Source organism: Pleuronectes platessa, chromosome 12, assembly GCF_947347685.1.
Source record: "Pleuronectes platessa chromosome 12, fPlePla1.1, whole genome shotgun sequence".
Taxonomy (NCBI): domain Eukaryota; kingdom Metazoa; phylum Chordata; class Actinopteri; order Pleuronectiformes; family Pleuronectidae; genus Pleuronectes; species Pleuronectes platessa.
Window position 1 is genome coordinate 26,608,134 of NC_070637.1, and position 17,494 is coordinate 26,625,627.

At 45.7% G+C, this 17,494-nt stretch overlaps 1 protein-coding gene across 1 annotated transcript; it reads left to right on the forward strand.

The window, feature by feature from the left end:
- The first annotated feature begins 2,735 nt into the window (after window positions 1-2,735).
- Window positions 2,736-8,037, forward strand: LOC128453638 (synapse differentiation-inducing gene protein 1). The gene is made up of 5 exons (XM_053436645.1): window positions 2,736-2,784; window positions 3,482-3,730; window positions 3,815-4,124; window positions 4,548-4,683; window positions 7,879-8,037. Exons 2-5 carry the CDS (start codon window positions 3,583-3,585, stop codon window positions 8,035-8,037), a joined length of 753 nt encoding a protein of 250 aa, XP_053292620.1. The 5' UTR covers window positions 2,736-2,784; window positions 3,482-3,582.
- Window positions 8,038-17,494: the final 9,457 nt, after the last annotated feature.

Here is a 17,494-nt window from a genome sequence, read left to right on the forward strand (position 1 = left end):
TTATTAAAAATGCTTTTCAGTAAAAGTCAATAACAATAACTCCAATAATGACTGAATCGGGGAGGGTCTTTTTGAGCAATGCACTAGTGCAGTCCATGGATCTGTAACTGTTGTGGTGTTTTACTGTATGAAATGACCATGCAGCCTCCGCTGCATTCACTGCATCCTCGTTCCCTGGTCTGAGAAAGTACTGTGTGATCGAGCTAGCACTACCCTCGCCTCGGACAGCTGTTTTGTGCTTCTCGGTGTCCAGGTGGATTTTCAGATCTCTTGCACCTCCATTGGACACCGAGACATATGTGCCTGCTTTGCACACTGTGCACAAGGCTTCCCATTTGTCTCGACCCGGTCTGAAAGCCGGGAAACTCTTTAGTAATTCGTCGGTAAACGAGCACTTGCGCTTCGGCATGTTGCTTGCATATGACTGACAGTCACGTTGTCTACGTTCTGATTAATAGGGCTGACAGCATAGGGGCGGGGATTAGGCTACGTCGCACGCAGCGCCGTGGGCAGTGCCCTAGTGCATGTAAATGTAATGGTCCAAAGAAGGTAATTTTAAAAACCAGGACATTTCCTCACTTTCTAAAAATAACCCGGGACACCCGGGACAGGTCGTGAAATACGGACATGTCCCGGGAAATACGGACGTATGGTCACCCTAGCTAATCGCCTTAGAAGATTAATGGATGATTAGAAAACCCTTAAAAAACCCTTGTGCAGTTATGTGAGCACAGCTGAAAACGGTTTAGCTGCTGAGAGAAGCTACAAAACTTCCTCTGAGCCAGTTGAGTATCTGGAGCATCACATGTGTGGGTTCCATTATACTCTCAAAATGGCCAGAAAATTAGAACTTTCATGTGAAACTCGCCAGTCTATTATTGTTCTTAGAAATGAAGTCTATTCAATGCGAGAAATTGTGAAGAAACTGATAATTTTCTACAACAGTGTGAACTACTCCCTTCAGAGAACATCACAAACGCTCTAACCAGAGTAGAAAGAGAAGTGGGAGGCCCCGGTGCACAACTCAGCAAGAAGACAAGTATATTAGAGTCTCTAGTTTGAGAAACAAACGCCCCACAGGTCCTCAACTGGCAGCTTCTTTAAATGGTACCAGCACAACACCAGTGTCAACGTCTGGAGTGAAGAGGCGACTCCGGGATGCTGGCCTTCTAGGCAGAGTGGCAGAGAATAAGCCATATCTGAGACTGGCCAATACAAATTGTCAAGGAACACAGACATAGACAAAGGAAGATTTGAAAAGAGTGTTATGGACAGACGAATCAAAGTTTGAGGTGTTTGGATCAAACAGAAGAACATTTGTGAGACGAAGAACAGGTGAGAAGATGCTGGAGGAGTCCTGACACCACCTGTCCAGCATGGTGGAGGTCATGTGATGGTCTGGTGCTGACTGGTGCTGGTAAAGTGGGAGATTTGTACAAGGTAAAAGGGATTTTAAATAAGGAAGGCTATCACTCCATTTTGCAACACCATGCCACACCATGTGGACAGAGCTTGATTGGAGCCAATCTCCTCCTACAACAGGACAATGACCCAAAGCACACCTCCACATGATGCAAGAACTATTGAGGGAAGAAGCAGGCAGCTGGTGAGCTGTCTGTCATGGAGTGGCCAGTGCAGATCTCAACCATTGAGCTGTTATGGGAGGAGCTTGACCGTATGGTCACAAGAAGTGCCCATCAAGCCAATCCAACTTGTGGGAGGGGCTTCAGGAAGCGTGGGGGGCATTTCAACATATTACCTCAACAAATAAACAGCTAGAATGACAAAGCTCTGCAATGCTGTAATCACTGCAAATGGAGCATTCTGTGACGAAAACAAAGTTTGAAGAACAAAATTAAGATTTCAAATAAAAACCATTATTTCTAACCTTGTGAATGTCTGGACTATATTTTCTATTCATTTTGCAACTCATTTGATAAATAAAAGTGAGTTTTCATGGAAAACACGAAATTGTCTGGGTGACCCCAAACTTTTGAACGGTAGTGTATGTATATCAACTTCTTAATTAGGGCCCGAGCACCAAACAGTAGGCGACAGAAACCCTAACCCTAGCCCTAATGAAATAGAATAGAGGATTATTATTATTATTAAATGAATTGTCTTTGTGAGGCTTTAACTTGGTCAAATTCTTACCGAAATGTGCAGAATATTAGAAAGTGGTGAATTTTTTTTTTTACGTATTCTGGAGTAATTTTAAACGGGCGTGGCCAAATGGCTAATCTTTGTTGTGCAGACATTTAGTGATTTTTGTCTCCAAACTGTTTACTGAAAGAAATGTTGTAAGTTTTTTTCATCGAAACGATTTCATTCATGATTAACTTTACAGTGTAAATACTGAAGAATAATTGATGGTTTAAAATCCCCCCCCTTTCTGTTACTCTCTCTCCCACCCCCTTCTCTCTCTGTCTCTCTCTCTCTCTTTAGTCTCCCCCCCCCTCTCTCTCTCTCTCTGAGTCTCTCCCCCCCTTCTCTCTCAGTGTCTCTCTCTCTCTCTCTCTCCTCTTTTCTCCTCCATCACTTGTTCTCTGCAGGAGAATCCTCCTCCTCATCCACCGACCACACGGCCGCCTGCCGGCCGCCTGCCTCTCTCCTCTCTCTGCTGTCTGTGTCTTGGAGCACCGGGCCTTCTTACCGGGACTCTCGGTTCTCCACGCCGTTCAGAACGCAGTGCAGAGCGGCTGCAGAGCGGTGGTGGGGGTGGGGGTGGGGGGGGTGGGGGGGATTGGATGGACTGATGCGGGGTCTCGTGTCTCACCTTGGGAGGTGAGTGTGCGTGACGCGTGTGTGCGCGTTTGTCCTCTCGTGATCAGGGCGCGTGTAAACGCTATGACGTCAGAGACGGTGACACTGTCGGTATTCAATTGATCAGATTTGACTGTGTGTGTGTGAGTGGATGAGTGAGTGTGTGAGTGTGTGTGTGTGTGTGACTGTGTTTGTACGTGTGTGAGAGCGTGTGTGTTTGTTAGTGTGTGTGTGTGTGTTTGTGAGTGTGTTAGTCTGTGAGTGTGTGTGAGTCTGTGAGTGTGTGTGCGTGTGTGAGTGTCTGTTTGTGACTGTGTTTGTATGTGTGTGTGAGAGCGTGTGTGTGTGTTTGTGAGAGTGTGTTAGTCTGTGAGTGTGTGTGAGTGGGTGAGTGTGAGTGAGTGAAGCAGAAACTGATGGAGGATTTTAACAAGATTTATTGTTTATTTGTTGCTGATCTTTCACAAAAGCAGCTGAATTGACAGTGATCAGCTTTTGTTTGAAGTGAACTCGGTGATGAACAAAAAACTGTCACTGGATCATGTGACACTGAATGAAAATTTAAAACATCAAGATTCCACATGAAATGCTGCAGAAACTGAATTCTATGGTTTCTCTGTCTATGACATTATCAGGAAGTGATGTCAAGTTAGTCTCATGTGTAAATACAACCATCCTGCTGAGCGTGAATCCATTAAAATGTTTTTCTGTTTATCAGGAGAGCTCGGCCTGCATTAACTGACCCCGGACCTCTGACCTGTCACCTCTGATGCCTGACTACTGAGTGATTCCTCAGAGGAGGAGGCACCAGCAGGCGGGATGGAGGGAGAAGGAGAGGACCAGAGTCGAGGAGAAGAGGCTGAAACCTTCTCTTCAGGGGGCTCATCTTCAGCAGTAGGCGCTGGCGACTGCAGACAAAATTGCCTCATTAACACCCACAGGCTGGGGGCGGAGCCACGACAGAATCGGATGTCTGTGTACTCAGCTCCTCAGTATCAGGGTCATGCGGTGGTGAGTGCCCCCCCTCAGCAGGAGCATGGCGGCTCTCCTACTCAGCTCCTGAACCCTGGTATCCTCTTCCCTCACCATGTGGTGGTGGACCCCCACCTCAGGCCGACCCCAGCCTTCCTCCCCTGCCTAGACGATATCCTGCAGGCATGGGGGGAGGCAGGGGGAGGTGACTGCTGCGAGACCACCTTCATTGAGGGGCTTGCTCCTGATGCCTCCTCATCCTCTGCCGCCACCGCAAAGGAGGCGATACTGTCCGCTGAGGGGAGGTTTCTGAATTGTCCTAGAGATAACACAAAGATTCACACGTTGTCATACGAAGTCGACGACGATGATGAGTTCCAGGAGGTAACGTTAAATGGGGCGGGTGGCATGTGTAGGTAGGCTGAACAAAAGGTCAAACTGAGGCTTCAGAACAGCAGCGCACAAACCAACAGGTGATGTCACAGTGAAGGTTGATACTGATTCATAATTACTGTTACTGTTACTTTACTTTGAAAGTCACCGACTGGAATCAGTTCTGGTGTTGTGTAAGGAAATGTCATAGAGAAAAGATGAAGGATGTTCAGTGACCTCACAATACATCTATAATATAGCTCACCTGTCAGAATGTCTGTATTTATATAAAGAAAATGGATTCAAACAAAGAAACCTTCAGACAATACTCAGGGCTGAAAACCCTGCATCCTGACTGGCAGGAGAATAAATGTTTGTCACTAATACAGTTCATCCAGAGGAACCTGTGTGCGTGTGCATGCGTGTGTATGTTTTCAGAGGGATTACTCCAGCGAATCAGGGAGCGAGGACACCTTCCTGTTAATACCTCCCAGAGATCACCTCTGTCTCAGCGTCTTCTCCATGCTCTGCTGCTTCTGGCCACTGGGCATTGCAGCGTTCTACCTGTCACACAAGGTGAGGACACACAAACACAAACACACACACTCACACACAAACACAGCCCTTGTATAAGAAATCTACAGTCAGCTGGAGGATGCTTCATGTGTCAAAAGATAATTAGTTAGTGACACATGTAGTTTTAAATGAAGCATACATATAGTATATATTATATATTTAAGAATAAACTGAAAAACAATTGAAAATGATTAACAGGTTTTTATAATGACAAATCAATCAGCTTTCTAATTATTAGATAAATGTTCCTGTCAAACTTTGTTGTTTATAGTTGTGTTGCAAGAATGAACGTGTGTGTTTGTCTTTATATCCGAATCTCATGCAAGAGTAGCAGATGTGGTCTCCACGGAAACTGCACATCTAACTCTCCAAAAAGAAACAGGGCTGGTTGCCAGTGGCAACGTTTCCCACGTTGAAAAATCCACTGAAAACAGAATGAAGAGGGGGAGGAGTGGGAGGAGGAGGAGGAGAGGAATATATTCACATTAAAGGAACAGTTCACCACCAACAGGAAAACATGGTCATCAGTGTTCTGGAAGTTTTCTGGAAGCTGTTGAAGGAGAACTCAGGCAGCAGCTGATGTCTTACGCAAAAGATTTTAATGTCGACTTGATGCATTAAGAGACCAGAAGGTGAAACAAAATATAAACGCTAACAGAGCAACTGTCTCCACCCAGTCTGAAGACGTCTCCCACAGCCTCCCAGTATATCTCCCTGACCCTGCGTCACCCAATCCAACAGCACATCCATGAATGTCACTCTCTGTGGTACATGGAGGTGTTCACATTTTATTGGATAGTTAAGCCTTAAGTATGCAGAAATAAATCACGTTGTGTCCTTGCATCTGGCCACTGGTGAAATACGTAAAAAGTGTTAAAGTTGGTGAGAGTTGAAGGTAGTGTGTCTCTGCCTGGCTCATCTGAGTTAGACATGAAAGTTCCTCAACGTAGACACCACAATGCACTTTTGTTTTTGTTTGTTTTGTTATTTTTGTTGTTAGCTGTTCATGAGGTTAGGGTGAGATGGTAGAGATGGTGCATGACTATAGAACCACAAGATTGATTGTTAAGGACTTTCTTTGTGAGGAGCAGGATCTTGATATTCAGACTTTCACAGATTTGTTCTCTTCTGGTTCCTGTCAGCTCTTGTGCTGCAGCATCTTGGACCAACTGGAGGCTTTTCACAGACTTACTGGGACGTCCTGATGATAAAGACTTACACTGGTCCAGTCTAGAGGAAACAAATGGACAAGTTTCTCAGCTTCCTTCTGAGACAGGATGTTCCTAATGTTCATAATACTGTGCAGGTGGTTTACCTGATGGTTATAATTCCATTTGAAAGAGGTTCATGAAATCATTGCTCCTCAGATGAATAGATGGATGAGTAGAGCGGTGACTCTCTGTCAGCTACAGAGCTGAAGAGGAACCTGGGCTTCTTCTTATTTTCTTCTATAATAATTTATAAATACTACAATATAAATAGTAAATAACAAAAATCAAATTGGCTGCTTATGTACTTTCTGAGGATTTAATATTGAAACAACATGTATTAATTTGTTTAATGTCGAACTAACTCAAGTGATAATTACCTCTGATTCAAATAACTACAAAAAACAACTAGAATTAAAGCACAAAGCATTGAAGCTACACCATAGGTGCGCACCTAGCCTATGCATTTGGGCCGAACATTCAAAGCTGTGCGTAGTGTGATGGAAATCTGGAGATACAATAGGCTGGAAACAACAAAGTTATCTACGTGTATTTAATAAGGGGCTTTCTGCAAAAAGGATCAACACAGGGAAACCACAAGGATCTCAGAGTGAGGATGAAGAACATTCAAAAACACTAACTAAACTAAACTTCTTAATAAACTATAAGTGGCTGCCCCAACTCCACTTAGCAACGCAGCTCTCTTTTTCTCTGCATCCTCAATATCATTAGCTTCGAAGAACATCTCTAACATCTCTGCATACTCTTCCCATGACTGCGACGCAACATCGAAAGGAGCTACCGTTCCGTTCACCGACATCCTCGTCCGTCTTTGTGGTTTGTACTCCTCGTCTGAATCAATCGACCAGTCCTACACACCTGCAGTTTTCTGTCTTTGTAGTTCGGATTGTGTCCTCCTCGTCTGACTCCACTGACCAGTCTGCCACACTTGCAGTCTTCTTTGCCCCGTTTGAATTCTTGCTTTGATCCTCGTCGCCAATTGTAATATCCTCACGACCACACGATGGTTTGCTTAAACGTTTGTTTATTATCCACTGCACACCGACATAGCATAGCCACGGGCATCACTTCTTCTCTGGTATTGTTTCTCTAACCCCGTGTCTTATCCCCTCCACCCCAGCGTTACCTCCCCCTAGTGGAGGAGTGCACGTAGGCTTTTCTCTGAACTTACAACACCAATCCAGACAGGTTCCATAGGTGGGGGAAGGAGAGGAATCGAATAATTAGCAGCTGATTCACATGTGTTTCCTTAGGTGATAAGAAGACATACACTACTTCCTCTGATGGGTAATTAAGTCACAAAAGGTCTCACATTATTCACGTCATAAACAGTTTCGACCATAAAACAGCTCAAGTCTTAAACATTTGGTGTATGTAAATACAAGTCATAAAAGTCTCTTACAAGGCTGCATAAACTTAATATCCAAATACAAAATAGTTTGTCAACCATGTTTAGTTAATTTTTCAACTACAGTAGGTTTGTGTGAGTCGTGCTATAATTACACCACGGAAACACAAGTGTGTGTGTATGGGGGGGGGGGGGGTAACGGCATAGGGCCCTATGTAGGGTAGACATCTCTGCATAGGCTACGGCATGAATTGGGCCTAATGATCTGTGGCCGTGTTCCTCTGTGTGTTTAACCCTGTGATTGTTTACATACAAGGAATTTAAGAAAAGTTATTATGTTTGTTTTTGGTGAAAAGTATCGTGTATCACTTTACTGACACGGTGTTCTGATTGAATCACATTCACAAGAACATGAGGTTTCACAGACCTTTGAGCTTTGACCACTAAAATCTAATCAGTTCATCTTTGAGTCTCTCACACATACACAAGAGAAGACAGGGAGGGAGTTAGCAGTTAGCTGCTGTGTTAGTGCACTGGCTTACAACAGTGTGTGAATGTAGCATCATCACAGTATCTGCATTTCAGTAACTCAGTTTTTCCTCTTTGCTTCCTCCTCAGACCAATAAGTCGGTGTCTAAAGGAGACTTCCATCTTGCCAGCTCCAGCTCGAGGAGGGCTCTCTTCCTGGCCGTATTGTCCATCACTATTGGGACAGGTATCTATGTGGGTGTGGGCGTGGCACTCATCGCCTACCTTTCCAAGAACCACCACTGGTAGCAATGGAAACTACGCCCTGTTCTTAACCTGGACTTTGGCTTCTGGTTGCGTTTCCTCAGCAGCTCAGCTCAGGAGGACTAGACTGGTGTTGCTGGAGCTATTAAAGACTTCAACGTTTTTTTCTGTGTGTTTCCAGTGTTTATTTATCCTTCTGGCTCCCTGAGACTGGATCACTTGAACTTGATGGATTATTTCTTGTCAAACCGTCCAATTTTTGTTTGACAAAATAAAAACTGTTAAATTTGCTTTTTTCCTCATTGAATGTGTATTTTCTTCTTGTTTTCAGAATCATCTTGACCTCAAAACTAAAACAAATTTAACGAGAACAATCTGATGAAATATCTGATCCCTAGGGTTGGGTTTATAAGAGATATCTCGATGACTCCTGCTTCGTCTGACGACTGAGCAGTTTGGACTAGGGAGTCAAAGGGTTAGGGTTAGGATAAGGGATGAAAGCACATTGGAGAAGGAGATATTCTTGAATAACTAGGGTTAGGTTTTGAAAAGCTATCTCGATGACTCCCCCCGCTTCGTCCGACTACTGGGCAGTTTGAACTAGGGAGCCAAAGGTAATGAACTGGCCGACGCTCGTCATTAAGACTCTCCATTCTTACATATCCCCTTTTGCCGAATTGTTTTTGTGTTATGAATTGATTTGTATAATTTTAACGGAGTTGGGTTAGGGTTAGGGTTAGGTGAGGGGAAAATAAACCCGCCTCCTTTAAAAAGGTGGCGGGTTAGGGTTAGGGTTAGGGATGAAAGCACATTGGAGAAGGAGATATTCTTGAATAACTTTTTTTCTGAAGGTCGTAGAGACTTGGAAAGTGGTTTCTATTGAAGTAATGTGGGTCCTGCGGATCGATTGGTGCCATCCGTGAGCTTGTAGGACCTTGGGAAGGGGTCGAACGAGCGAATCTCAAAAGTGGGCGGGGTTAGGTTTAGGCAAGGGGTCGAGTGGTTAGGGTAAGGGTATAAGGAACCTGACTAGGCATAGAATCGAAGTCCAGAACCTCTGAATAAGAAAGTCTCTATAACAGCTAGGGTTAGGGTTAGGGATTAGGGATAAAAGCACATTGGAGAAGGAGATATTCTTGAATAACTTTTTTTGTGAAGGTCGTAGAGACTTGGAAAGTGGTTTCTATTGAACTAATGTGGGTCCTGCGGATCGACTGGTGCCATTCCCGAGCTCCTACGACTTCCATCGTAGGAGCTCGGGAAGTAGCTCCTACGATGGAACATTCCGACCACTTCGGAAGGGGTCGAACGAGCAAATGCCCGAAAATCTGAGGAGATATTCTTGAATAACTTTTGCTGTGAAGGTCGTAGAGACTTGGAAAGGGCATTTGTTTCCAGCAAATGGGGTATTGCGGATCGATTGGTACCATTTTCGAGCTTTTACGACCTTCGGAAGGGGTCGAACGCCCAAATCCCCAAAAGTGGGAGGGGCTAGTTCGGAATGAGTGATTTCTGGTGGAATTGTGCCCCCATGATTGGGCCCCCTGAAGAGCTCCTGTGCCCCATACACCGCACGGCCCAAGGAGATGCTTCACTCTCATTCTTCCAAGCGACGGATTTTGGATTTCTCCATGATTTGTCTAATGAGCTGTTTTATCTGTGGGGCACTTGTATTGTGTGTGAGTTCACCTTGGTTATGGTTTTTCCTGAATTTTGAATTTGATGTGATAAAATGATATTTCTGAGGAGAACTCTCTGTTGGGATGGTGAATATCCTATAATTTTGAGTTTTGGTGTCTTCTATGCCGAGATATTTGAGAGAAACGGGATTGTAATTAGGCAGCCTCATTAGCATAGCCTGCTGAGGAGATATTCTAGAATAACTTTTGCTGTGAAGGTCGTAGAGACTTGGAAAGGGCGTCTGTCTCTACTAAATGGGGTACTGCGGATCGATTGGTACCATCGCCGAGCTTCTAGGACCTTGGGAAGGGGTCGAACGAGCGAATCTGAAAAGTGGGCGGGGTTAGGTTTAGGCAAGGGGTGGTGTGGTTAGGGTAAGGGTCTAAGGAACCTGACTAGGCATAGAATCGAAGTCCAGAACCTCTGAATAAGAAAGTCGCTAAAACAGCTAGGGTTAAGGTAAGGGATTAGGGATGAAAGCACATTGGAGAAGGAGATATTCTTGAATAACTTTTTTTCTGAAGGTCGTAGAGACTTGGAAAGTGGTTTCTATTGAACTAATGTGGGTCCTGCGGATCGATTGGTGCCATCCCCGAGCTCCTCCGACCTTCGGAAGGGGTCGAAGTAGCAAATGGCCGAAAAGCCGAGGAGATATTCTTGAATAACTTTTTTTGTGAAGGTCGTAGAGAGTGGGAGAGGGCATTTGTTTCCGGCAAGTGGGGTATTGCGCATCGATTGGTACCATTTTCGAGCTTCTACGACCTTCGGAAGGGGTCGAACGCCCAAATCCCCAAAAGTGGGCGGGGCTAGTTGGGAATTTCTGATTTCTGGTGGAATTTCTGTGGATCTTACCTGCATTCTTACCTTTCAGGCTGAATGAAGAGGGGCCTGATGTGTGTCCAGACCACTGCCTCCTTGGCCCCCCATGATTGGGCCCCCAGAAGAGATGATTGGGCCCCCAGAAGAGCTCCTGTGCCCCATACACCGCACGGCCCAAGGAGATGCTTCACTGTCATTCTTCCAAGCGACTGATTTTGGATTTCTCCAAGATTTGTCTAATGAGCTGTTTGATCTGTGGGGCACTTGTCTTGTGTGTGAGTTCACCTTGGTCATGGTTTTTCCTGAATTTAGGGTTTTAGGGTTAGGGTTAGGGTTAGGGTTAGGATTAGGGATGAAAGCACATTGGAGAAGGAGATATTCTTGAATAACTTTTTTTCTGAAGGTCGTAGAGACTTGGAAAGTGGTTTCTATTGAACTAATGTGGGTCCTGCGGATCGATTGGTGCCATCCCCGAGCTCCTCCGACCTTCGGAAGGGGTCGAAGTAGCAAATGGCCGAAAAGCCGAGGAGATATTCTTGAATAACTTTTTTTGTGAAGGTCGTAGAGAGTGGGAGAGGGCATTTGTTTCCGGCAAGTGGGGTATTGCGCATCGATTGGTACCATTTTCGAGCTTCTACGACCTTCGGAAGGGGTCGAACGCCCAAATCCCCAAAAGTGGGCGGGGCTAGTTGGGAATTTCTGATTTCTGGTGGAATTTCTGTGGATCTTACCTGCATTCTTACCTTTCAGGCTGAATGAAGAGGGGCCTGATGTGTGTCCAGACCACTGCCTCCTTGGCCCCCCATGATTGGGCCCCCAGAAGAGATGATTGGGCCCCCAGAAGAGCTCCTGTGCCCCATACACCGCACGGCCCAAGGAGATGCTTCACTGTCATTCTTCCAAGCGACTGATTTTGGATTTCTCCAAGATTTGTCTAATGAGCTGTTTGATCTGTGGGGCACTTGTCTTGTGTGTGAGTTCACCTTGGTCATGGTTTTTCCTGAATTTAGGGTTTTAGGGTTAGGGTTAGGGTTAGGGTTAGGATTAGGGATGAAAGCACATTGGAGAAGGAGATATTCTTGAATAACTTTTTTTCTGAAGGTCGTAGAGACTTGGAAAGTGGTTTCTATTGAACTAATGTGGGTCCTGCGGATCGATTGGTGCCATCCCCGAGCTCCTACGACCTTCGGAAGGGGTCGAAGTAGCAAATGGCCGAAAAGCCGAGGAGATATTCTTGAATAACTTTTTTTGTGAAGGTCGTAGAGAGTGGGAGAGGGCATTTGTTTCAGGCAAGTGGGGTATTGCGCATCGATTGGTACCATTTTCGAGCTTCTACGACCTTCGGAAGGGGTCGAACGCCCAAATCCCCAAAAGTGGGAGGGGCTAGTTCGGAATTTCTGATTTCTGGTGGAATTTGTGTCGATCTTACCTGCATTCTTACCTTTCAGGTTGAACGAAGAGGGGCCTGATGTGTGTCCAGACCACTGCCTCCTTGGCCCCCCATGATTGGGCCCCCAGAAGAGGGTTAGGGTTAGGGTTAGGGTTAGGGTTAGGATTAGGGATGAAAGCACATTGGAGAAGGAGATATTCTTGAATAACTTTTTTTCTGAAGGTCGTAGAGACTTGGAAAGTGGTTTCTATTGAACTAATGTGGGTCCTGCGCATCGATTGGTACCATTTTCGAGCTTCTACGACCTTCGGAAGGGGTCGAACGCCCAAATCCCCAAAAGTGGGCGGGGCTAGTTGGGAATTTCTGATTTCTGGTGGAATTTGTGTCGATCTTACCTGCATTCTTACCTTTCAGGTTGAACGAAGAGGGGCCTGATGTGTGTCCAGACCACTGCCTCCTTGGCCCCCCATGATTGGGCCCCCAGAAGAGATGATTGGGCCCCCAGAAGAGCTCCTGTGCCCCATACACCGCACGGCCCAAGGAGATGCTTCACTGTCATTCTTCCAAGCGACTGATTTTGGATTTCTCCAAGATTTGTCTAATGAGCTGTTTGATCTGTGGGGCACTTGTCTTGTGTGTGAGTTCACCTTGGTCATGGTTTTTCCTGAATTTAGGGTTTTGAATTTGATGTGATAAAATGACATTTCTGAGGAGAATTCTCTGTTGGGATGGTGAATATCCTGTAATTTCGAGTTTTGGTGTCTTCTATGCCGAGATATTTGAGAGAAACGGGATTGTAATTAGGCAGCCTCATTAGCATAGCCTGCTGAGGAGATATTGTTGAATAACTTTTGTTGTGAAGGTCGTAGAGACTTGGAAAGGGCGTCTGTCTCTACCAAACGGGGTACTGCGGATCGATTGGTACCATCCCCGAGCTTCTAGGACCTTGGGAAGGGGTCGAACGAGCGAATCTGAAAAGTGGGCGGGGTTAGGTTTAGGCAAGGGGTGGTGTGGTTAGGGTAAGGGTCTAAGGAACCTGACTAGGCATAGAATCGAAGTCCAGAACCTCTGAATAAGAAAGTCGCTAAAACAGCTAGGGTTAAGGTAAGGATTAGGGATGAAAGCACATTGGAGAAGGAGATATTCTTGAATAACTTTTTTTCTGAAGGTCGTAGAGACTTGGAAAGTGGTTTCTATTGAACTAATGTGGGTCCTGCGGATCGATTGGTGCCATCCCCGAGCTCCTACGACCTTCGGAAGGGGTCGAAGTAGCAAATGGCCGAAAAGCCGAGGAGATATTCTTGAATAACTTTTTTTGTGAAGGTCGTAGAGAGTGGGAGAGGGCATTTGTTTCTGGCAAGTGGGGTATTGCGCATCGATTGGTACCATTTTCGAGCTTCTACGACCTTCGGAAGGGGTCGAACGCCCAAATCCCCAAAAGTGGGAGGGGCTAGTTCGGAATTTCTGATTTCTGGTGGAATTTGTGTCGATCTTACCTGCATTCTTACCTTTCAGGTTGAACGAAGAGGGGCCTGATGTGTGTCCAGACCACTGCCTATTTGGCCCCCCATGATTGGGCCCCCAGAAGAGCTCCTGTGCCCCATACACCGCACGGCCCAAGGAGATGCTTCACTGTCATTCTTCCAAGCGACTGATTTTGGATTTCTCCAAGATTTGTCTAATGAGCTGTTTGATCTGTGGGGCACTTGTCTTGTGTGTGAGTTCACCTTGGTCATGGTTTTTCCTGAATTTAGGGTTTTGAATTTGATGTGATAAAATGACATTTCTGAGGAGAATTCTCTGTTGGGATGGTGAATATCCTGTAATTTTGAGTTTTGGTGTCTTCTATGCCGAGATATTTGAGAGAAACGGGATTGTAATTAGGCAGCCTCATTAGCATAGCCTGCTGAGGAGATATTCTAGAATAACTTTTGCTGTGAAGGTCGTAGAGACTTGGAAAGGGCGTCTGTCTCTACTAAATGGGGTACTGCGGATCGATTGGTACCATCGCCGAGCTTCTAGGACCTTGGGAAGGGGTCGAACGAGCGAATCTGAAAAGTGGGCGGGGTTAGGTTTAGGCAAGGGGTGGTGTGGTTAGGGTAAGGGTCTAAGGAACCTGACTAGGCATAGAATCGAAGTCCAGAACCTCTGAATAAGAAAGTCGCTAAAACAGCTAGGGTTAAGGTAAGGATTAGGGATGAAAGCACATTGGAGAAGGAGATATTCTTGAATAACTTTTTTTCTGAAGGTCGTAGAGACTTGGAAAGTGGTTTCTATTGAACTAATGTGGGTCCTGCGGATCGATTGGTGCCATCCCCGAGCTCCTACGACCTTCGGAAGGGGTCGAAGTAGCAAATGGCCGAAAAGCCGAGGAGATATTCTTGAATAACTTTTTTTGTGAAGGTCGTAGAGAGTGGGAGAGGGCATTTGTTTCTGGCAAGTGGGGTATTGCGCATCGATTGGTACCATTTTCGAGCTTCTACGACCTTCGGAAGGGGTCGAACGCCCAAATCCCCAAAAGTGGGAGGGGCTAGTTCGGAATTTTTGATTTCTGGTGGAATTTGTGTCGATCTTACCTGCATTCTTACCTTTCAGGTTGAATGAAGAGGGGCCTGATGTGTGTCCAGACCACTGCCTCCTTGGCCCCCCATGATTGGGCCCCCAGAAGAGCTCCTGTGCCCCATACACCGCACGGCCCAAGGAGATGCTTCACTGTCATTCTTCCAAGCGACTGATTTTGGATTTCTCCAAGATTTGTCTAATGAGCTGTTTGATCTGTGGGGCACTTGTCTTGTGTGTGAGTTCACCTTGGTCATGGTTTTTCCTGAATTTAGGGTTTTGAATTTGATGTGATAAAATGACATTTCTGAGGAGAATTCTGTCTTGGGATGGTAAATATCCTCAAATTTTGAGTTTTGGTGTCTTCTATGCCGAGATATTTGAGAAAAACGGGATTGTAATTAGGCACTCCCAGCATGCATTGCGTGGGTTAGGAGATATTCTTGAATAACTTTTGCTGTGAAGGTCGTAGAGACTTGGAAAGGGCGTCTGTCTGTACCAAATGGGGTACTGCGGATCGATTGGTACCATGCCCGAGCTTCTAGGACCTTGGGAAGGGGTCGAACGAGCGAATCTGAAAAGTGGGCGGGGTTAGGTTTAGGCAAGGGGTGGTGTGGTTAGGGTAAGGGTCTAAGGAACCTGACTAGGCATAGAATCGAAGTCCAGAACCTCTGAATAAGAAAGTCGCTAAAACAGCTAGGGTTAAGGTAAGGATTAGGGATGAAAGCACATTGGAGAAGGAGATATTCTTGAATAACTTTTTTTCTGAAGGTCGTAGAGACTTGGAAAGTGGTTTCTATTGAACTAATGTGGGTCCTGCGGATCGATTGGTGCCATCCCCGAGCTCCTACGACCTTCGGAAGGGGTCGAACGAGCAAATGGGTTAGGGTTAGGGTTAGGGTTAGGGTTAGGATTAGGGATGAAAGCACATTGGAGAAGGAGATATTCTTGAATAACTTTTTTTCTGAAGGTCGTAGAGACTTGGAAAGTGGTTTCTATTGAACTAATGTGGGTCCTGCGGATCGATTGGTGCCATCCCCGAGCTCCTACGACCTTCGGAAGGGGTCGAACGAGCAAATGGCCGAAAACCCGAGGAGATATTCTTGAATAACTTTTTTTGTGAAGGTCGTAGAGAGTGGGAGAGGGCATTTGTTTCCGGCAAGTGGGGTATTGCGCATCGATTGGTACCATTTTCGAGCTTCTACGACCTTCGGAAGGGGTCGAACGCCCAAATCCCCAAAAGTGGGAGGGGCTAGTTCGGAATTTTTGATTTCTGGTGGAATTTGTGTCGATCTTACCTGCATTCTTACCTTTCAGGTTGAATGAAGAGGGGCCTGATGTGTGTCCAGACCACTGCCTCCTTGGCCCCCCATGATTGGGCCCCCAGAAGAGCTCCTGTGCCCCATACACCGCACGGCCCAAGGAGATGCTTCACTGTCATTCTTCCAAGCGACTGATTTTGGATTTCTCCAAGATTTGTCTAATGAGCTGTTTGATCTGTGGGGCACTTGTCTTGTGTGTGAGTTCACCTTGGTCATGGTTTTTCCTGAATTTAGGGTTTTGAATTTGATGTGATAAAATGACATTTCTGAGGAGAATTCTGTCTTGGGATGGTAAATATCCTCAAATTTTGAGTTTTGGTGTCTTCTATGCCGAGATATTTGAGAAAAACGGGATTGTAATTAGGCACTCCCAGCATGCATTGCGTGGGTTAGGAGATATTCTTGAATAACTTTTGCTGTGAAGGTCGTAGAGACTTGGAAAGGGCGTCTGTCTGTACCAAATGGGGTACTGCGGATCGATTGGTACCATGCCCGAGCTTCTAGGACCTTGGGAAGGGGTCGAACGAGCGAATCTGAAAAGTGGGCGGGGTTAGGTTTAGGCAAGGGGTGGTGTGGTTAGGGTAAGGGTCTAAGGAACCTGACTAGGCATAGAATCGAAGTCCAGAACCTCTGAATAAGAAAGTCGCTAAAACAGCTAGGGTTAAGGTAAGGATTAGGGATGAAAGCACATTGGAGAAGGAGATATTCTTGAATAACTTTTTTTCTGAAGGTCGTAGAGACTTGGAAAGTGGTTTCTATTGAACTAATGTGGGTCCTGCGGATCGATTGGTGCCATCCCCGAGCTCCTACGACCTTCGGAAGGGGTCGAACGAGCAAATGGGTTAGGGTTAGGGTTAGGGTTAGGGTTAGGGTTAGGATTAGGGATGAAAGCACATTGGAGAAGGAGATATTCTTGAATAACTTTTTTTCTGAAGGTCGTAGAGACTTGGAAAGTGGTTTCTATTGAACTAATGTGGGTCCTGCGGATCGATTGGTGCCATCCCCGAGCTCCTACGACCTTCGGAAGGGGTCGAACGAGCAAATGGCCGAAAACCCGAGGAGATATTCTTGAATAACTTTTTTTGTGAAGGTCGTAGAGAGTGGGAGAGGGCATTTGTTTCCGGCAAGTGGGGTATTGCGCATCGATTGGTACCATTTTCGAGCTTCTACGACCTTCGGAAGGGGTCGAACGCCCAAATCCCCAAAAGTGGGAGGGGCTAGTTCGGAATTTTTGATTTCTGGTGGAATTTGTGTCGATCTTACCTGCATTCTTACCTTTCAGGTTGAATGAAGAGGGGCCTGATGTGTGTCCAGACCACTGCCTCCTTGGCCCCCCATGATTGGGCCCCCAGAAGAGCTCCTGTGCCCCATACACCGCACGGCCCAAGGAGATGCTTCACTGTCATTCTTCCAAGCGACTGATTTTGGATTTCTCCAAGATTTGTCTAATGAGCTGTTTGATCTGTGGGGCACTTGTCTTGTGTGTGAGTTCACCTTGGTCATGGTTTTTCCTGAATTTAGGGTTTTGAATTTGATGTGATAAAATGACATTTCTGAGGAGAATTCTGTCTTGGGATGGTAAATATCCTCAAATTTTGAGTTTTGGTGTCTTCTATGCCGAGATATTTGAGAAAAACGGGATTGTAATTAGGCACTCCCAGCATGCATTGCGTGGGTTAGGAGATATTCTTGAATAACTTTTGCTGTGAAGGTCGTAGAGACTTGGAAAGGG